Raw genomic sequence first — 22430 nt, 5'->3', positions numbered from 1 at the left:
CTTTCCATTTGGAGGCCACTGGTAATTCTGGTTGTCTTCCTCCTGGCTATTCTGCTCCTTCCCCCCCAAGTATTTTACAGACAACATCTTTTCATCTCTCTGTGCTCATAAATTACTTTCCTAAGAACCTTTTCTGGCCACAAGATAAGGTCAAATCCTCTTCCAGGTGTGAGTTCCACTATCTTGGAGTTGAACTCCCTATCATGTAATGAAATTGTAATTAGTTTTCAGACAGAGATAATATATATTAAATAATGAGTACCTATAAATATGAACTTTCACTGCTGTTCTCCTTCTTGCTTGTCCACTTTCTGGACCATTTCTTGTGTTAATCCAGATGTTGGGTGAGTCAAATAAATAGAGGAGTTATATGAAACTCTGGTCCATAGAATGAGAAAAAAGAGAGAGTGAAGAGGGTAGGGGGAGAGACAGAACTAAGTAAATGATTTTAACTTAGTTTTTAAGAATGCTGAAAGTAAAATGTATATGAGAGTTCTTATGTTATCTTGACTTTTTAATATAAATTTGAAAGTATACCAGGATACAGACTAAAATATAAGCATGAATGGAAACATCTTACCTAATAATAGACAAACATGTAAATTGACTGTACCTCCACTACACCACCAGCCAATCATGAGTTATATGCAAATTAACCCACAAAAAGATGGTGGTTAATTTGCATACACAGGCGCTGAGTGACGGGGTGGGTGGGACACTTGCGTTGTCGCCATGGTGATGACGCAGGCATTCTTCCCCAACCCTGATCTCTCAGGGCCTCTGGGCAGTGTGGGAAGGTGGGGCTGGAGCGGAAAGAGGCGGCTCCAGGGCTGGGACAGAGTGGAAAGGCGATGCCAGCAGCCAGGGAAAGGAAAGCCCATTCTAGCACAAATCTTTGTGCATCAGGCTTCTAGTGTAGTTAATAATTCACAACAAGAGTTTATTGAAAGTTAGTGAAAATCCTATATAATAAAAGTCAATTATGCAAATCAACTGAATGGTGGAACGATCAGTTGCTATGATGCTCACTGACCACGAGGGGACAGACGCTCAACACAGGAGCTGCCCCCTGTTGGCCAGTGCCTCTCACAGGAGGAGTGCTGCTCAGCTAGAAGTCAGGTTCCCAGCTGTCGAGCACAGTGGAGGTGGCAAGATCCTCTCCCACCTCCGCAGCAGCACTAAGGATGAATGACTAACAGCTTAGCGTCCCCCTCCACCCACCCCGAGAGCTCCCGGACTTCGAATTTCATGCACCTGGCCTCTCATTGTTGGGTAATTTGTAAAGGTCGTAGGAATAAGAACAACTCAATGACATATTATATCTGTAGTAAATGTGAAATGGCTAATAAAGTGCAGATTCTAACTCAACTCATTCAGCAGAAATGGTTTTAATCCTTTCTAATTAACACCAACAATTTTACATATCCAGTCTATATTTTCCATAGACTTGAGAGATCATTTTGTTAAACAACTTATTGACTGATCTCTGATAACATAGGTTCTTGATAAAAAAAAAATTCTGAATGGATGGATGAACCATATCAGGTCCTATATGGTATCTAATATTGCACTTAGATTATATCAGGGGGTCAGTAAAGAATTATCTAGTAAATAACTAAGGCTTTGTAAGTCATATAGTTTCTGTGGAAATTTCTCAACTTCTTGATAATAATGCAAAGGCAGCCACAGATAACAACAAACAAATTAGCATGGCTATTAAAATCTTTATTTATAGACACTAAAATTTAAATTTTATGTCATTTGCATATGTCACAAAATATTATTCTTTTATTGATTCTATTCAATCATTTAAAAAATGTCAAAAAATATTTCATATCTTGAGGACTGTTTAAAAACAATCATCAGGCCAGGTTGGACATATGGGTCAAGGTTTGCAAACCACTGCAATCTGCATATATTTGCTTATACTAGTATGCTAATCCTTCCTAAAATGAATACAGCTTCAGAGCAGGTACTGTCTATATGCCCCTTAGCACCTAGTGATACACTTGTAGATTTCCAAGTAGAGAAATCTTGTGTGAATTGAATTAAGACACATTCCACTTAAATTAATTCATGTGACTTTTATTCCAAACTTCCTTATTTTAGCAGTTTGTAATGAAAAAAAAAGTTCTATTTATATATTATTTGGACCTTAAAAATATAATTTCTTTAATGTTAAAACAAAGGGAAAATTATATTTACCAAATAGCAGGTGTCCCTGAAATTTGAAGGTATTTTATCTTCTGTGCTAGGCCCTGAGCCCTTCAAAACCACAGATTATAACTAATGAAATCAGTGTCCGCAGTGCCCCAGCCAGGGTGGGCATAAAGGAGGCACTTAGCAAATAGTGATTGAAGTGACTTACAAAAAAAGGAAATAAAAGCAGGTTATAAAAAAAGGATATATAGTAAAAACATATATATCACTACATATATGGATATAGAAAACCCTGAAAATATTTTTTTCTAAATTGTAAAGCTAGAAATAATTTAAAAAACTTTTCCATTGTAAGAGATAGATGATAATATTTATGTTTTAATAAAAAATAGAATAATTAAGTTAGTGGATATTATTTAATATGATGGATTATAAACGTGTATTATTCTTGGTCTTGAATGATGTCTTGATAGACATAATATTAAAGTTGTAAAAAAATAAAAAGTAAGTCAACAGATTCATTTTCCTGTGTCATTACCTGCTCTTGCATACTCTCTCCACTTACCCTCAGATGAACATAATTTAGCAGCTGACTTTCCTACTCTGCTGCTTCATTTTTATTTATTTTTCCTACTGGTCAACAGTCCTTTGTTAGCTCTAGGCTAACATCCATTCCATGTTGGAAATCTTAATAAAAAGCATAGATGTGTTTCACTGTGTTTTCAATGGTGACTCAAGTGCAAAAAGGATAAAAGAAAATAAATACAGAGGATTAGACTACATCATGAAATAAAGCCTTTGAAATTAGCTCTTTATCCTTCCAAATAATTTATTCCTCAAAAATACATTCATTTTTTTCATGTTTATTTTATTTTATTTTATTTTTATTTTATTTATTTATTTTTATTGTTTGAAGTATTACAAATAGTAGTACATATGTCTCCTTTTTTCCCCCATTGACCTCCCCCCCCAGCCTCCCCTACCCCCCAGTACATGCCTTTACCTGCCCCCCACCCCATGTCTTGTATCCATTGGTTATGCATATTTGCATGCTTGCAAGTCCTTTGGTTGATCTCTTACAGCCCCTCCCCCACAACCTCCCCTGCCTTCCCGCTGTAGTTTGACAGCCTGTTCAATGTTTCTTTGCCTCTGTATCTGTTTTTTCCCCATTTCTTTCCTTTAAAAGATCTTGCCTCTGCGGACTAGAAATAAACATATAATAACAAAAAATGTTTGAGTCCCAATTTCAATGTCCAACAGTTCCTTATGTGTACATGTCAGCAATGATATCTGGATGGTGGGCACATGGTGGCAATGCAGGTCCGACCCTCTCTGGTTTGGTCCTAGGCAACCTGCTGCGACGCACATCTGCTGACTGCTAGCGTGGCAAGGCGTCATCAGCGTCTTCCATCTCTGGACTGTTTCTCCTCTTGTCTTCGTGGTTGGAGCAGACCTGTCAATTCCTCTCTGTTGCAGGAATCCACATGGTCTTGGAGTTGTTTTCTGAAAATATACAAACCAAAAGTTAATACAGGAATCTTATCTATGTAATTGATTTGGGATCCTTTTTATTTTTGCCAAAACGATTTTCCTTTGTCTTATTTAGACACCATGTGTGTTTTTCATGTGTGTCTTGCTGTTAGCATTTCAAATGAAGACATAATTTTCTAAACAAGTTCTCATAGTAGGGTTATCACAAATCTAAAGTTCCGCTGTCAATCCGACTTAGGTAAAATGTTCAGGGGGAGCACAGATTCCTGCTGCTCTTCGTTAATTCTCTCAACACACTCAATAATGGCAGATTGACATGACAGATAACTATCAACTGGAGACAAAGCAAGGTATCAGTAACACTAAAGAAAACGTTTTTAAAGTAGAAATCAAATTGTCAAAAACCGTTTGCTCATTAGATTCCACATATAACTGAGAGATATATAATATTTGTCTTTCTCTGACTGGCTTAATTTCCCTTAGCTTTATAATCCCCAGGTCTGTCCATGCTGTCATAAAAGATAAGAGTTCCTTCCTTTTTACAACCATGTAGTGTGTGTAAATGTACCACCGCTTTTTTTTTTTATCTATTCATCTACCCATACACATTTAAGTTATTTTCAAATTTTGAGTATTGTAAATAATATTCCTATACACATAGGGATGCATATATTCTTTCTGACTGGTATTTTTGGCTACTTAGGATATATTCCCAGAAGTGAGGTCCCTGGGTCAAACAGCAGTTTTACTTTTAATTTTTTGAAGAAACTCCATATTGTTTTCCACAGTGGGTACACCAGTCTGCATTCCCATAAACAGTGTCCTAGGGTTCCCTTGTCTCCACATTCTCACCAACACTTGTTGTTTGTTGATTTATTGATGGTAGACATTCTGGCAGGTGTGAGATGATATTGTATTGTGGTTTTAATTTGCATCTCTCTGATAAATAGTGACTTTGAGCATTTTTTTTTCATATGTCTATTAGCCATCTGTATGTCCTCTTTGGAGAAGTGTCTATTTAGGCTCTTTTCCCATTTTTTAATCGGGTTATTTATTTTCCTGGTGTTGCTTGTATGAGTTATTTATATATTTTGGAAATTAACCCCTTATCAGATGTATCACTGGCGAATATGTTCTCCCATAGAGTGGATTCTCTTTTTGTTTTGTTGATGGTTTCTTTGGTTGTGCAGAAGCTTTTTAGTTTGATATAGTCCCATTTTTCTTTGTTTCCCTTGCCCTAGGACAGTGGTTGGCAAACATGAAGTCAACAGAGCCAAAAATCAACAGTACAACGATTGAAATTTCTTTTGAGAACCAAATTTTTTAAACTTAAACTTCTTCTAACACCACTTCTTCAAAATAGACTCTCCCAGGCCGTGGTATTTTGTGCAAGAGCCACACTCAAGGGGCCCAAGAGCCACATGTGGCTCACGAGCCGCGGTTTGCTGACCACTGCCCTAGGAAATATGGAAATATATCAACAAAAATATTGCAAAAAGAGATGTCTGAGCCTTTGATGCCTCTGCCTTCTATCAGGGTTTTTTATGGTTTTGGCGGGACATACATTTTAGTCTTTTATCCATTTTGAGTTTATTCTTGTGTATGGAGTAAGTTGGTGGTCTTTCATTTTATTGCATTTTCCTGTCCGATTTCCCAGCACCATTTATTGAAGAGATTGTCTTTACGCCATTGTATTCCCTTGCTTCCTTTGTTAAATATTAATTGACCATAGAGGTGTGGGTTGATTTCTGGGCTCTTTGTTCTGTTCCATTGATCTATATCTCTATTCTTATGCCAGTCCCATGCTGTTTTAATTACAATTGCCTTGTAGTATAGTTTATATCAGATATTGTGATCCCATCAACTTTGTTCTTCTTTCTCAAGATCACTGAGGTTATTAGGGTTCTTTTTTATTCCATATACATTTTTGGAATATTTTTTCTAGATCCGTGAAATATGCCATTGATATTTTAGTAGGGATTGTGTTGAATCTATAGATTGCTTTGGGTAGTGTGGACATTTTAATGATGTTAATTCTTCTGCTCTATGACGACACTATATTCTTCCACTTATTTGTATCTTCCTCAATTTATTTCTTCAATGTCGTATAGTTTTCTGAGTACAGGTCTTTTACCTCCTTGGTTAAATTTATTCCTTGGTACATTATTTTATTATTGTTGTTGTTGCAATAATAAGTTAGATTTTTCTCTTTCTGATAGTTAATTATTGGTGTATAGAAATGCCATCAATTTCTGGATATTGATTTTATATCCTGTTACTATGCCAAATTCATTTATTAGATATAGTAGATTTTTAGTAGAGTCTTTAGGGTTTTCCATATTCAATAGCATGTCATCTGCAAATAATGACAGTTTTACTTCTTCCTTTCCAATTTGGATGCCTTTTATTTTTTCTTCTTTTCTGATCGCTGTGGCTAGGACTTCCAGTACCATGTTGAATAAGAGTGGTCAAAGTGGACATCCCTGACTTGTTCCTGATCTTACAGGAAACCCTTTTACAAAATAGAAATTATTAGATATGGTATTTCATTTCTGAGTATTCGTAGCAATGAGCAATAGCATGATCAGCCAAGATTCTGGAATCAGAACCTGTGCACTTCCTATTAACAATTTAACAGGTTTATAGCTTTATGCTTTGGATAATGTTATCTAATTTCATGAGTCTCAGCATCCATATCTGCCCAAGGTAGGTAATAATACATCCTACAGCATTGTGCCATGAATTCTAAAAGAGAAAACAAAGTTAAAATTCCTATTGAAGTTTAGTAATTACTAAACATTGTTCTATTTTCCTCTAAAGAAGTTAACTAGCAGTGGCTTAAACAACACACACACTTGTTACAGCGCAAAAGTAACTGTGGTGATTAAGTAACTATGCTTTTTGCCATGTCCTCGCCCTAGCCATCTCTTCATGTTTCCAAGTTGGCTACTAGAGATACAAACCTCCTGCACTAATGAGATAGTGTCCATGCTCTGGGGAAAACTGCAGGGACAATAGTGTTTTTAGTCACACTCTTCTCCCTTTTCCCAGAGAAGAAAATCTCTCTCTCCCTCTGTTGGTCAGAACAGGGCCACAGGGCGGGTAGGAGATAATCACTCTCTGAGGGGAAAGTAATTGTTCTGGTAGGCTCAGTCAAATTATCACTGTTTTGCAACCAAGGAAGAAGTTGGAAATGGCTGTTGATTAAAAAAACAATAATGACTGCCACTTCCATGGACTTGAAAAACACTGCGTTTGGTTGTTTCTCATCATAAACATTCATTATTTATGTTTATGTTACCTCCCCAATTAGAAACCGTGGACCCCTAAGAATTGCAAAGACAGGACAAATCATCTCATCTCCAGCATCTTTTTAACCAAAAGTGAATAATACACATGGAGACACATTAATGTTGCTGGATAAATTCATGTTGGCTTGTGGAATTATTGTGATGTCTTTGAATAATACATTATGCATATTTCCGATAGAATGGGTAATCTTTTTACATATATGCATATATTTTTACTCTAGGGATGAATTGACAAGTGAAATGCATGAGAATTCCATTGGTTAGGGGCTGAATAAATTGTCTTTCTTGAGCTAGGACTTAATATTTATAACTCATGGTTGTATAACAAAAATATTTTTACATGTAATTCTATTCACTATGCAAAAATATCTAAGCCAGGAATTATCACACTCACAATTTACAGGTGTAGAAAATGAATCTCAAAGAGACCAATTTATATACTCAAGCTCTCATACCTAGTCAGCTGCAAAGCCAAGGCTAATACTCAGGGTTTCTGATTCTAAGCTCAGAACTCTTCATTAAAGCACTGCAGACAAGTTTCTCCTGAAACATGATATATGTCACAAATGTCTCCTCTCTGATTGTAGGCAGAACTTCCTTCAGAAAGAGCAGAAATAAGTGAAGAAGAGAGATTTTTTTTTACATATGTTTCTGAATATGGCATGGCTAGGTTTGTACAAATATAGCTATATATACTTTAGAAGGTGAAATCCTCCCCAAAATAAATCCAAGTATTTGAAAAATACATAACTAGGAGAATGAATTATCAAGATATTATTCTAAATTGCATTCCAATTGATTATCCATAAAATTGACATCCTGATTTCTAAGGTAAATAAGGACAAATACCCTCAAAGGAGCCTCAGAATCTGGTAAAATGCCTGGATGGAGGTGAGGTGTGTGTGTGCATGTGTGTGTAACCTCTAGTAAAGTTGACAAAACATTTTGAGATCTAACATTCCTCATTCATCATGCATTTCTTGAAAGCCTACTATGTATGCCAAAATCTCAAAGTTGAATATTAATTGATAAGCTACTCAGAGTTAGAAAAATATGCAAACAGAAATATTGTAATAATAAAGACCTCAAGAAAGAGTGCTTAGCTAAATTTGGACATGAACTGTGAATGCAACTTAGCCAGTTGGAAAGGGGAAGTCCACAGAAGAAAGAAAGAGTAGTGCTCACAAACAGCAGGGCACGCTCCCAGCTGAGAAACATGCATTCCAGGTAAAGCGATTTAAAATGCTCTTCTGTTTACAGGACACAGTGGATGACAGATGATTAGCTTTGATATCAAGGATGAGTACTACAGTGACAAATTGAGTTTGAGGTAGACTAGGAGAAACAAGTAGTGGTGAGAAGCTCAAGTGAATTTTTCTCAAGGTTTAGCTGAAGCCTGTTTGCCTTAATAGAAAAGTCCACTCTTCTGCAAAGTAGACTTTTGCCCTTATTACCCGAAGACTTGACTTTCTGTTAAGCACATAGGCTGACTTAGCCTGACTTGAATATAGGCCTTATGTCCCAGGGTGACCGAAATCCCTTTATGCCCAAAGAGGCAAAGGACCACTTCATTCTGGCAACTGCAAGTGTTCCTTCCCAGAGAAAATATCTGTCAACTTACAAACTCCTGTAGCACTTATTATCTGAACCATGTGCCACTGCATCACATCCCAACTGTTATCTTAACTTTTTAATGTGTTTACATGATGTTTTCCCAAATCATTTTTTGGTTCCATAACACCAGACATTTTTTTTCCACTTCTTATACCTATAGGTTTTGAATATTACTGGTCACATACTATAAAAAGGCGTGGGGGAAAACAAGAATAAACTTAAATCATTAGAAAAGAATAAAAGAAAAATATTTAAATTAACCTTCGTTACATCAATAGTTTTGAAAACTATTTTGAACATATGGGTGGAAACAGAAGTCATCCTTCAATCCTTACAACCTATCATAATATGTGAGGTTGAAAAGTATCTAAAAGTACTGATAATCAAAACGGAGTGGCCTACTGTACCCTGGGCAGACACTGTTCCCATACAGACCATGCACTCCTGTCATAGCGACTTTTAACTCTTCCCTCTCTAAACATAAAGAAAATAAAATGGGAAGTTTTCATTTTCAAATGCTGTACGGTGGAGGCCATTCATTCTGTATGACATTTAACATATCAGTCTGCCTGCTTTTAAACCCCATCTATAAAATGGGATTCTATATGTCTTACAGAAATTCTATATGTCTTACAGGATCACAAAATCAATTAGAAAGACCAGTTGTTGAATATTTGAAGGCTAAGAATCCAGTTTGACAAGTGACTCTTTCCCTCTACTCTTTTAAGGAGAAAGAAACTGGAGCTCTCAAGGGAAATAAAAGGGACATGAACGGTTCCCGTTCCCCATTAGCCAGTGATGTGCCCTATCTGGGCAGCAGTTTTAAGCCTCTTCAAAACAAGGCACTTGGCAAGTATGGGTTTTTCTTCTATGTCAATCAACCTGAGAGAAAAAGGGAGATTATTCTGCTTCTACTCCACTATTCAAAAGGAGTATTTATCAGACTAAAAGGTTTATTAAAGACTTTCAATAGGTAAATATCAATCTGGCTGAAACGTTTAATAGCATTAATATGCCACAGCTAATAAAATCTTGCTGGCAAAATGTCCTCAGAAGATGGAATTATTTACACTATCGTGTAAAAGGAACAGCTGTTTGCCCCTCGCCAATTCAGAGTTGCAGTCTTTTTATTGAAATGCTAACAAATCCTTAGACAAATGTTTGCTGTTCAAGGGCTCAAAGTTGCTCTGAGAACAGGTGTGCTAGAGAGAGAGAGAGAGAGAGAGAGAGAGAGAGCGCTACAAGTGTAAATAGAACTTCAATCTAGGTGCAATTTATGTACTATTCACTAGGCCTGCACATGTACATGTGTAAATGCAGAATTCCAATATTTACTAAAAATTTGAAGATCTTTCACAGTTTGGGAGCTTCATGCAACAAATTTCCCTTTGCCTTCTAATATATAATCCAAGCACATTTCATCGACAGATTCATTTTAAGTCATTCTGCCAGAAAACAAAGACATCTTCCATGATTTGTTGAATAGTTTATCTAACTAAATGATTTTGAGAAGTGTGGAAAGTGGTCGATAGAGTGGAGCAGTAGCCTTGTGTTCTCTGGGTATCATGTTCCCATTTGTCCTCAGAGAGGACCTGAGTGCGGGGAGCATGTGAAGCAAGGGGACATCACAGGCTGCTGGTGGCAGAGGGGAATGAACTGCTGCCACCATTCCATAGAGAAACTGTCACCACCTGCTAACGCTGAAGGTATTTCCTATGGTCAAAGCATTTACTCCCAAGTACATATTTGAGAAAATCCAAGAGATAGGTACAAGATTGTATAGTTTGTGTTGAGAAAAAATCAGAATTAATCTGTAGAGTAATAAACAGAATAATCAATCAATATGTTGTGGTGTACACATAAAATGAAATATAATACAGCAGTTAAAATGAAAGAATTCAGACTACATGTATCCAAATATATAAATTTCAAAAATATAATGTTGAGTAAATTGCAAGTTGCAAAATGAAATATGCCATTTATATATTGGTTAAAGGCAATCAAAACAATACTATAAATTTCCTAGGAATGTAAATATGTATGGTAAAGGTATAAAAAATGATCTATAGGAATTAAAAAACAGTTTACTTCTAGTTATGAGAGATGAATGGGATCAGACAAGAATGCAAATTACATTTGCAATATATTTTTCTTTTAAAACTAGAAGCCCAATGCAGGAAGATTCGTGCTAGAATGGGCTTTCCTTTCCCTGGCTGCTGGCACTGCCTTTCCACTCAGGCCCCGGAGCTGCCTCTTTGGGGAGCTGGAGCAGCCTCTTTCCCATCCAGCCCCGCCTTCCCAGCTGCCCAGAGGCCCTGAGAGACCAGGGGTGGGGCAGAAGTCTGTGCTGTTTCCAGGGCAACAACCCAAGTCACTCAGCACCTGTGTATGCAAATTAACTGCCTTCTTTTTTGGGGGGTTAATTTGCATATCACTCCTGATTGGCTGGTGGTATAGCAGAGGTACGTCAATTTACATGTTTGTCTATTATTAGGTAAGATGTCTAAGTGTTAAAGAACATATAAAGCAAGATAATGGTTCACTTTTTTTCTTCTAGACTCTCTAATATGATTAAACTGGCCATATAACTGTTTTTAATCCTGGGATCCTCAAAGGGGGTGGGGTGGAGGGTAGGGTAGCAGCCCCTGGGGGCCCTCAGTATGAGAAGAAAGCCCTAGAGTTGGTCTTTCAATCCTGCTCCTCCTCCATCCTCCAAGCCCTGCCAACAGGACAGTCTTGCACCTCAGCTTTCAAGTCTGGTGACTCACAACCCCAGGGCATGGCCTTTCTCCAGCAGCTAAAGCTGGTCCTGGGGAAGTCTTCCCCTTGCTCAAGACTCTAAATTACTCTCCCTTAGAAGTTAGAGATAAGATGGTCGTTTACTTAATCTGCTGGAGGACCCTTGGAATCTTTCTCTAAAAAATAGTCCAATTGTCATGCAACTATCTTTACTATTCCAGCGATGTGAGTCCAGCTGTAATCACAGGCTAACCTCGGGACCTGCAGCAGTGCCTGCAGCTGCCCGCAGCTGAGGACCCAGCTCAGCGCCGCTCCAGTAAAGGCGCCTGCACTTTTGCTGCTGCCGCGGGAGGGAACCGCATCTTCCTCTGAAGTGATTCTACCCCAACTTGATTGCAAGCTTCCCACAGGAGAAATCACTGCGGTCCCTCATTTTGTTAGCTTTTGACGGCTGACAGCTTCCAATAAAAGCAAAATGAGTTGATTTATGATAAAGCAGGAGAGTCACCAGATGTAAACTAGAAGCCAAAGACAGAACCTCCAGGGAGCCTGTAGGAAGAAACCGAAACTATGTTCCCCCTTTTGGAACTTTAATCCCTCCAGCGGAGCCCTCAGATGTGAAATCTTATGAGCCGATCAGGACCCCAGCCTCCTTTCACCCTTAACAGACCCAAGTCCTCCTCCCACTCTCGGGCGCCAGCGAACCCGGGGCTCCAGACGCCAAAGCTTGGCGCGCACACAGCACCTGCCTGGACCCCGGTGCTCGCAGCCAGGGGCGCAGGAGGGCGCGCGAGGGCAGCCGGACGCGGGCGCACAGCTGTGAGCAGAAGATGCTAAACCACGCAGTCAGAAATCTCAGTACCGTCCACACCGTCAGCCTTCCGGTCTTCCTCACCAGGGAAAACACATAGGGACAACATCGCCTTCTTCAAGTCCCCCGCCCCCCACCCCTGTCCTTAGTTCTTTGCAAATCTGTCCGCGGGATATTACTTCTCGCTAATGCGTTTGTCTTCCAATTCCTTTTAGTATCCCTTCAGCAGCCTTCTTCCAAAACCTGTTTTAAATCTCGGTACCTGTACTCAGACCCACATTGGGGGGCGGGGAGACAGACAGGTTCCCTTCCCCTTCCTCTTCCACTTCCCTAGCCCCTTCCAGTCCTCTGCTGCCCCCGCCGCCCGCGGCAGAGCCCTGGGCAACGTCCTCCCATCCCCCCCGCCTCCACCCCCGGCATCCAGCTCTCGGCAGCACCCCTGGATGCCCCTGCCGCTCCGGGCACGGAGCGCTCCGCGGCGCCCCGGATTCCCCCACCGCCCCCGCCCCCACCCCTTGTCCCCCCCCTGCCACGGAGCGCTCCGCAGCGTCCTCCATTCCCCCAAGGCCCCAGTCCCCGCCGCCCCCAGCACGAAGCGCTGGGAGCGCGGGAGAGGCTGGAGCAGGGCCGGCAGACGCGCCCAGCCGGGGCAGAGTGGAGCGAGGGGCGGGCCGGGCGGGGGCGGTGCCGCGCAACCGGCGCGCCTATAAGGAGCTGTCCGGCGGCGGGTGTTGATTGCAGCTCCGCATCCACCGAGTGGGCGCCTGTGGTTGCAGCTGGGTTTGGCTTTGCTTTTCTGGGCAGGAGCGGAGGAGAGGCGGCGAGGCCGGCGAGCACCGCCAGAGGCAGTCGCGGGGACTGTAGCGCCAGCCTCAGCTCCGGGAAGACCGGCTCCGGGTTGGGGAGAGCGTCCGGGAGCGGGATGGACTGAAGCCTCGAGTGCTTCTGCGAGGGGGTGGGTGGGAAGGGGTCAGCGGTGCAGAGAGAAGCTCACAGGAAGAGGCACCGGACGGACGCCGGCGAATTTGGGGTTCCACTGGAAGAGAGCGCTTCGTCGGAGCCATGGATTCTGAACCTCTGCTGCTGAGCGTTTTCACTTTGCTGTTCTCCGGCTTGTGGCATACGGGATTAACAGCGACAAACTGTAAGTGTCCACAGGAGCCCGGGGTGGTGGGGGAGATGGGAAAGCTACCATTTGGAAAGACCAGTGCTCAATTGTGTCTGCTCTGAGCAGAGGGTAGGGAAAATGCTGATTAGTGTGGTTCCATCACTCTTCCCATCCCAAAAGTTAGAGGTGCTCGTACGATCCGGCCCCCTGGATTTTCTGCCCTCTCCCCAACCGCAAAGTTCAGGGAAAAGGGAGGGGTCTGTGCCCTCACCGCCCGCCGGCTCCGCGCTCCAGCCCCGGTCGTCGCCGCCAGGACTGTTCCCGGGAAGGCCCGGGTTCAGGTTGTCTGCGCCGCTGGGCTGAGCTCGGGGGAGAGTCTCCCAGCCACAGCGCCTGGTGGCCGCAGCTCCTCTGCGAATGCGGCTGCCCAGGGTTTGCAGTGTGCCTGGTGCCTCGCAAGACAGGGCTCTCAGCTCTCTGCTAGGCAGAAGGCGCCAGTTGGGGTGTCTTGCAACCAATGGACATCGGTTTAAGAGGACAGAGAGTTTGGCCTAAGAGTCATGGCCCAGTGTAGTCAAACAACAAGATAAATGGCTGTCCCTGTTTCAGGAGGAGGCCCTTGGATGCACACCCCACCTCAAATCTTTGTGCCAAAGGACACATAAGGTGTGTGCACTGAATGTACACACTGTTCTCCAAGCTCTAACCTCGGCAAGTGCAGAGCATTTAATTTAATAGGCAGAAAGGCTGGACACCTGGGGATCCGCCACCTGCACTGTGTATTTAAAGAACTCAGTTTGTCAAAGTTGAATACATCTCTAGAACCATCAGAGGTTTAAGCTCGATTGCTCAGTTGCCTCTCTAGGCAGAGAAGGGGAAGTTTTCCAGCTCTGAAAACTCCTAAATGAGAAAGAATGCAATTAAGCCATCTGTGTTTTTCCAAAGATGGTTTACCAAGGTCCTGTTCTTCAATTTTCTGGGTTTGCTTCTCTGTCTTCTAACCCCACTGGAACCTCAGACACGTTTACTCATACATTCTAATACGGCTGCTTGTAATCTGAACCATTTCTGAAAGACAACTCCATACCATGAGTCCCTCTTCTTCACTCGCACCTTCTTAGGTCTGAGAAGGCCTTGAGTAAGACACTCAAGGGAAGAGAATTCGACAATTGTTATTTACCGAAAACTGTCCAAAGCAGAGCCAGTGTTTCTATCTGTGATTGGAAATTGTAGACGTTCAGAATCTATAGTTAGTGGTAATGCCTTCTAAAGGCGTTATTAAAGTTTGAATTCTAAAGCAGTGCTGAAGAGGTCAACCTCTCTAAAAGGGAGGTCCTAAAGGCCTTAGTTTAGAAATTATTTCAGAGAACAGGTAAGGACAGGTTATAATCTAATATTTATTCCCCTCCTCCTCCTCCACCTACCCCTGGTTCTCCTCCTTCTTTTCCTTCTTTTAAGTGAAATTGTTCCCATGATGCTTTAGAGAAACATCTAAACCCTTTAGTAAGAGGAAGTTAGGCATGGTGCTGAGCTCTGGCTCTACCTCCTGGAACACTAGAGGTCAGTATTGGCCCGACAATGCAAAGGTGCAGCCCAGAAATCCGTTTTCCTTGGGCACATTTACCTCTGAAAATAGTGAATATTCTCAAGACACACAAAGATGGAATGAGCAGTAGTGGTGAAACAGGTAGAACATATGCTATAGGAATATGGTTTGGGCTTTATTACATAGTCCATCTTCTCAAGAGGAAAGGAAAATATAAATAATTGAATGGCATTTTTCTGTAAATTAATTGAATTATGGTTAATATGTTATAATAATGATTATAAAAATACTATATTATTAAGTTAAGGCTCATAGTTATCATTACTAATGCAGCAATAAAGCTTATTCTGAAATTTAAAATAAAACTTTGTGATAATGAGGCTTAATATTTCATCACTGACAGTTTAATTTCCTTATTTCCAATCAACATTTCAATTGAATGCACCCTGCTTGCTAAAAACTTTGGGGTCAGTGTTCCTAAAAAATAATGATAAATGTTTTTGTTATGCTGAACAACATGGATTAAGTGAACAATACTCTAGCAGCAGAAAATTACTTCTGAACTCAGTACCTCTTGGTTGGCTTCAGACCTATGATGCAGAGCCTCTGAGGAAAGATAAAACAGAGCACTCCACACTTCTCCCAGACATCGACCGTCCTGCTCTTCACCCATCAAGCACAGGGCTTTGATTTCCCAGCCATTCCAACCATTAACATGCACATGTAGATGCTGAGCAACAGTCCATTTGTACAAGTGTATGCATTATTTGGATAAGTTCTTTTTTTCAAGTATATTCTTTCTATATTTTGAAATAGTATTTCATGTCATTTGTGACAGTAGCCTTGAAAATGGATTAGTGATCCAAAATGCTCCATGGTGTCTGTGTGCCTGTGAACTTTGTTCAGGTAAAATCAACTTTTGTTTTCATTCTCTAATAATAATTTGTATGTGTGTGTGTGTGTGTGTAATTTTATCATAATCTTGCTAAATTTGGGCATTTATCTCCAGGGGGAAAATGAACGCTTACCCAATTATAGATTTTATACATTTCTAATTAAATAAAGTTTAAATAAAGTTGGGTTAGAAGTCCAGCTACAGTATAGATATTATGAATTTGTGCAGAGAATATAATTATCAACCAGTATTGAAAAACTTTGAAATTCCCCCATTCCAGATTTTCAGGATATTGAATAGCTACAACATATTCTTTGGATTTATCCTGAGGGAATTAGTTAATTTAGATATTATAGGCCAGTGTCAAATGAAAAACCTTTTTACATATAATATCAACTCATTTGACACATGAAGAAACAATGTAACTTAATAGTTAATTAAAGGGAAACCAGATTTTGGAATGCCATGGAGTTCTAGCCCTAGTTATGCCACAGCTAAGATGTCAAATGCCCATCAAGTTATGCAACCTTCCTGTGCTCACATGCTTGGGTATAAAATAGCAATTGAGATGTGTATCTACTCGCATACAGAACAGCTGCTTATTATTTTACTGAGGATATTCTTCAACATATTAGATATGTTGAAAGAACATTATGATGGGAGAACTTGCATTCAGAAGATAAGTGCATGATACTTACTTTTTTTTAAACAATAATCAGATGTTATGTGATTATAAAGAGCCTTAATTTTCATCAGTAAGTATTCTATCTGTTTGTTGTTGCATATTAGGTTCACACAGATAATAACCTTGGGAGAGAATCATAAAACTCCATTCTAGCCCTCCATCATAGAACTTCATCTAAAATATACAAGGATGCCAATCATATTCATAGTGATCTTCAAATGAAGAGATGCACTAAAGCTTCAGTTATCTAATATTTATGCACAAGCCCAATCAATAGGTAATATTACAAACAAACAAATATCATGTTGATTTCTTTCATCAGGAAAGTGTTTGCAGTATACTTTTTGTGGCGTTATAGTCAGCAGAAGTGAAAGAAGTATATAATGCTCATTTAGAAGAGTCCTAAAGATTTTCCCATGGTTGAATGGGCTTAATTTTGACCATCCATTTGAATTCTCTTTCCTTTCTGTTCACATAGCCCCTATCTCCAAACCAGATTCCTGTTTACACTATTGGAAATTTTAAGGGAAATACTAGACTAGCAATTTTCACACAAGGGCACAAAATTATGAGACAATTTATATCCATAGGAATAAGCTCCCCATCCCTTATTCTCTCTCAATCTAATGAATGAATGTTCTCTAAATTGCAAGTTTTCATTTTTCCCTCATCCCTTTGCCCTTTTTTCTTTAGTGGGATCCAGTTTTTCTTTATTACATTGCTTTATTTTTCAGTGGCTGTTTGTTACAAAACAAAATAATGTGATACATTATTTGAAATATTCTACAAACCTTTAGAATGTGATCAAAGCCCCTTAGCTTATATGTCAGAAATCTGCTCAAATATGGCTTTTATACATGAGCTAATTATCCTTGTCATATAAGAAAGTAGGGGGAGGGCCTGGTTACCTGAAAGACCAGAATAGTCACTCGCTCAGTAGGACTTTATATTGACTCTTCAGTGTACTGGTTTGGAGCCAATAATGACATTTTTAATGCAGAAGGGAGCTGTCTTCATTCATCAGTGCTCTGACACTGTCTGGCTGGTGTCCTTGTGAAGGTTATGGACTTATCCTAATGTTCTCGATGTATTAAATAAAGGAGTTGGATTAAATTATTATTAAGGACCTATCTCATCATAATGTATTCTTGTCTGCTGATGTTGCCTACTGGTCATTCCATTTGGATACTTCCGGGATAATTGTACTCAAAATTGTTAAGCAATTTTATTTATAACAACAGCATAATAGGGTTTTAATTTCTAGTAACTGCTTTGCATTTTGTGTGTCTCATTTCATATGCTAAGTCCACATAATTTAACCAGGCAACACTACTAGGTAGATTTTATTAAATTCACTTTACAGATGAGTACATTTAAGGTTAATAGAAGTTAATAATCTCTCTAGGACCATAAAGTTAAGCAATGAAAAAAATCAGGATCCGGAACTATATCTACCTATCTCCACTGACCACACACTTTATAAGATATTAAATTATTCCCATGAAGTTAGGATCTGTGTGAGCATCTGTGGAAAGTTGCCTTGGGATTCCTAGGATTAGTCTCTGTAGCTCTATCCTTAGCAAAGGGCATGGAGGTCCAGTTTCCACCAGAGCCAACTCTTAAGTCATTCTTTAAAGAAGCATCCAAACATTTGCAATCTATATCTGATGCAAGTAGCCAAGTGTTACAATGATGAGAGTTAAGAGGCCTCACATATGACATGTACCAGATGCTTTTTTTTAAATAAATTTCTATAAAAATGTGATAAGGAAATGACATAAACTTGATAAAGACTTGTGACCACACACATACACACACACTCACTCACACCCCAATATCTGAAAGGTAGCACTATTGACATCATGTCTTGTCAGTTTATAGATGTCAGACCAAACAGCACTGCCTAAAACTAGACTTCACTGTGACCACTGCTTGTACATCCCCAAATTTCTAACTTTATGGAACTCTCACACTCCACAAACAAGCCATGTTGTCTCACATTCCTCACATCTTTTATTTGCATAACTTGTCTGCTTAGTTTAGAATACCCTTTTCCATTTTTTATCTTCTTTCACTTTCTCCCAACTCTACACACACACACACACACACACTTTCCCCAGGCTGGGTCAAGTGTCCTTATATATTACTATTATATTTCTATGCCACTTCTTATAGTCTTTGTCTCCCTAATTAAATGGTAAGTTCCCTGATTATTATATTTTATTTCAATGTCTATATTCAAACTAAAACATTGAACAAAGAAATGGATGAGATAATAAATGAATGTTCTCCAACTAAAAAATATTTCTAAGTTAAAATAATTCTATGGGTTATAGCTAGAATTGTTTAAATGTTTTTGTTTTAGATTTATTTTTTAAACTGACAAGCATTACCTTTTATCGTTTTGGAGATGCCAAGGAGTCATTCGCATGTGGGGCTGTTGGTGAAAGAGCAGACTCAGCTCAGATCCTTCTATTGTCCCAGCAAGCTGATGAAGAGCCCTGCACTCTCAGGAGCCTGCCTTTGCCATGACAGGGTTATACTGACCTGTCAAGTGGTCATTGGTTCCTAAATGAAAAACCCTCTCTATCTATCTGAGCTCAGTACAAAGCTTGAGCTAATTTTATTAATAAGTTTTTTGAGTATTTTTGCAAGTTTAGTGTTCTTAAAAAAAAAAAAAAAAAATAGCCAAAACCGGTTTGGCTCATTGGATAGAGCGTCAGCCTGCGGACTGAAAGGTCCCAGGTTCGATTCCGGTCAAGGGCACGTACCTTGGTTGAGGGCACATCCCCAGTAGGGGGTGTACAGGAGGCAGCTGATCGATGTTTCTCTCTCATCGATGTTTCTATCTCTCTATCCCTCTCCCTTCCTCTCTGTAAAAAAAATCAATAAAATATATTTAAAAAAATATATATATATATTATATCTCCTATCTAATAAAAGAGTAATATGCAAATTAACTACCACTCCGCTACACCCACAAGCCATGCCCACAAGCCACGCCCACCAGCCAATCAGGATAGAATATGCAAATAAACCCAACCAAGATGGCTACCGCCACAGAGAGCAGGAGGGAGGCTTGGGTTTCCCCGGCAATGGAGGAAGCCAAGCTTTCCGCCTGCCCTTGCCGGCCTAGGCCTCCACTCAATGCTACAAAGTTTCAATGATGGAAGATACATAAATCCCAATAGAAATGGCTGCCACCAAGGAGCAAGCAGAAGGCTTGGCTCTGCTCCAGGCTACAAAGTTTCAATTGTAGAAGATAAATAAACCCCAGATACCAAGGCCTCTGCTTGGGTCACCAGGGGGTGTGGCCGGCCTGCAAACCACCACACACCACAGGCCCCTCACCCACGCTGCCCCACACCCCAAGGGAACCCCCACCCTGATCCAGGACACCCTTCAGGGCAAACCAGCTGGCCCCCACCCATGCACCAGGCCTCTATCCTATCTAATAAAAGAGATTGACCATCACTCCAACACGCAAGATGGCTGCCCCCATGTGGTCAAAGATCCTGCCCCCATGTGGACACAAGATGGCCGCCACAAGATTTCCAGGAGGGGAGGGTAGTTGGGAAGGACCAGGCCTTCAGGGGAGGGTAGTTAGGGGTGACCAAGCCAGCAGAGGAGGGAAGTTGGGGGCAACCAGGTCTGCAGGGAAAGGCAATTGGGAGGGACCCAGGCCTGCAGGGGAGGGCAATTAGGGTGACCAGGCCTGCAGGGGAGGGCAGTTGAGGGGACCCAGGCCTGCAGGGGAGAGCAGTTGGGGGGGACAAGGCCTGCAGGGGAGGGCAGTTAGGGGTGACCAGGCCTGCAGGGGAGCAGTTAGGCATCAATCAGGCTGGCAGGGGAGTGGTTAGGGGTTGATCAGGCTGGCAGGCAGAAGCGGTTACGGGCAATCAGGAAGGCAGGCAGGCAAGCAGTTGGGAACCAGCAGTCCTGGATTGTGAGAGGGATGTCCGACTGCCCGTTTAAAACCTGATCCTGGTGGGATCGGGCCTCAACGGGCAGTCGGACATTCCTCGAGGGGTCCCAGATTGGAGAGGGTGCAGCAGGCTGGGCTGAGGGACACACACCCCCGTGCACAAATTTTGTGCACTGGGCCTCTAGTATGTATATATATATATATATATATATATATATATATATATATATATATATATATATATGAACTCTTCTTCATAGTCCAGGCTCCAGTATAAAAAGGAAAAGTTTGGGTACTATTTAATTGGATTTTAGTTGCAAATCACTGGACAGATCTTTTTTATTGCAAACCTACAACATAACTCAAATAACATTATTCTGAGTCTCCAAAGTCATCTCATCAAACTGTGGTGGGGGGAGATTTAAGTGTTATTGGTTTGTGTGTGTTACTCATTTAAAGAAATGAGTCCTTACTAAAGGTTTTCTTTCCAAAACTCAAGGTTGTGGTTTCTTTCAAAAATTAACCTGGAGAAATAAAGATGACTAAGAAGATATAGTCCATGCCCTCAAGGAAATTTGAACATGGGTAGCCAGAAAAACAAAGTTTTTAACATGTCAAAGTGATAAATGCTATAACGAAGTTAATCACAAGGTGTAATGTAAGGTGGTTGGAGCATCAGGGCAAGCTCTCTGAGGGGAATGAAAATTAATGCGAGACTTAAATAAAGTCAGACTTCACTGGCTGGAGAAATGCAGAGATTATTATAGGCTTTCCATGCAAAAGTGTGAGAGAGGTGTATTGTAGTGACTCTGTAGGAGTAGCTCAGAGGCAGAGGGACAGAAGAAAAAACTATAGGCAAGTGTTGGGCTTTTACTTGTTTACTATTAAAGCTATGGAGAGTCATTGAAAGATTTTCTACATGTAAGATATACAAAGTCAGATTTCCATTGTCGTTTTTTGTTTTTTAATCACTGTGAAGAATAGACTAGAATGAACCAAGACTAATAGTAAGAAAACTAGTTAAGATATTATTACAATAACTCATATGATAATTAATAAGGGCCAAAGGAAGGAAGTTTCAGAATATGCAAAGTTTGCAAAGAATCAGAAAGAAAATAATGGCCAAGTAAATTCAAAACATGGAAGTGGATGAGCTAGTACATTCACAAAAGGCACAGATTGGTAGTTAAAATGCATTCTACAGCTGCTGCCATTGTTTTTGACAAATGAGAGCTCTAGATGCTGAGAGAGGTGCTCTGTTCTCTGAAATGAACCTCTTCTCTGGGAATGCCAAATGACCAGATTCTCAGTGTGGTATATTTCAGATTTGCATGATACCATATAGCATATGCTGTCTGCATCTATCATCTTGATGCATCTTCCAGTCTGTAAATTATGCTGGGTTTTGTCAGCAGAGTGAGAACTAGTCATTAAAGAATGTGTAATTAAACCTCTACAGTCCCCTTCTCATTCTGCCTTAGGCAGGGGGTTGAACCAGGATCATTACTACCATCTCTGGTTCCTCAGTGAAAACAGGAACTAGGGGACTTGGGAGAGCCACATTGATTCTCTATCATTGGTGTTTAATTTGCATAAATTCCATGTCACTACTTTTCTAATGTCTTTTGTGCATATTCTTGGGGTTGATTAATGCCATCTGTTCACAGGATCAGCTGAATTGATTGAATTTTAAAGGATGACAACAGTAATGTTGAAGATAGAAAGAAAGTGAAGGGAAATGCCAAAACACCAATCATGATGTATATTATTTTTAAATATCCACCTTTGGAAGCAGAAATATTCCTCTGAAGATAGTCTAAAGAAACGTGCCTAACAGATGCTTGTAGGTGTTAGTCTAGGCCAGTGGTCGGCAAACCGTGGCTCTCGAGCGACATGGGGGTCTTTGGACCCTTGAGTGTGGCTCTTCCACAAAATACCACCGCCTGGGCGAGTCTATTTTGAAGAAGTGGCATTAGAAGAAGTTTAAGTTTAAAAAATTTGGCTCTCAAAAGAAATTTCAATCATTGTAGTGTTGGTATTTGGCTCTGTTGACTAATGAGTTTGCCGACCACTGGTCTAGGCTACTGTTTATTTTATTTTTTTAATATATTTTATTGATTTTTTACAGAGAGGAAGGAAGAGGGG

General features: G+C 40.4%; 1 protein-coding gene across 1 annotated transcript in view; it reads left to right on the top strand.

Moving 5' to 3' along the window:
• Positions 1-12884: 12884 nt before the first annotated feature.
• The window catches only part of CNTNAP5 (contactin associated protein family member 5), an 886665-nt gene continuing 877119 nt past the window's right edge, over positions 12885-22430 (top strand). The window contains exon 1 of the mRNA XM_080671382.1: positions 12885-13270. Within this exon, the coding sequence (XP_080527508.1) occupies positions 13189-13270 (82 nt within the window). The 5' untranslated portion in view covers positions 12885-13188. The remainder of the gene's footprint in view (positions 13271-22430) is intronic.

The sequence above is a fragment of the Plecotus auritus genome (assembly GCF_963455305.1).
Source record: "Plecotus auritus genome assembly, chromosome: 5".
In the NCBI taxonomy this organism is placed as follows: Eukaryota; Metazoa; Chordata; class Mammalia; order Chiroptera; family Vespertilionidae; genus Plecotus; species Plecotus auritus.
Note: the sequence above shows the minus strand (reverse complement) of the source record. Positions and strands in the feature narration are given on the sequence as shown.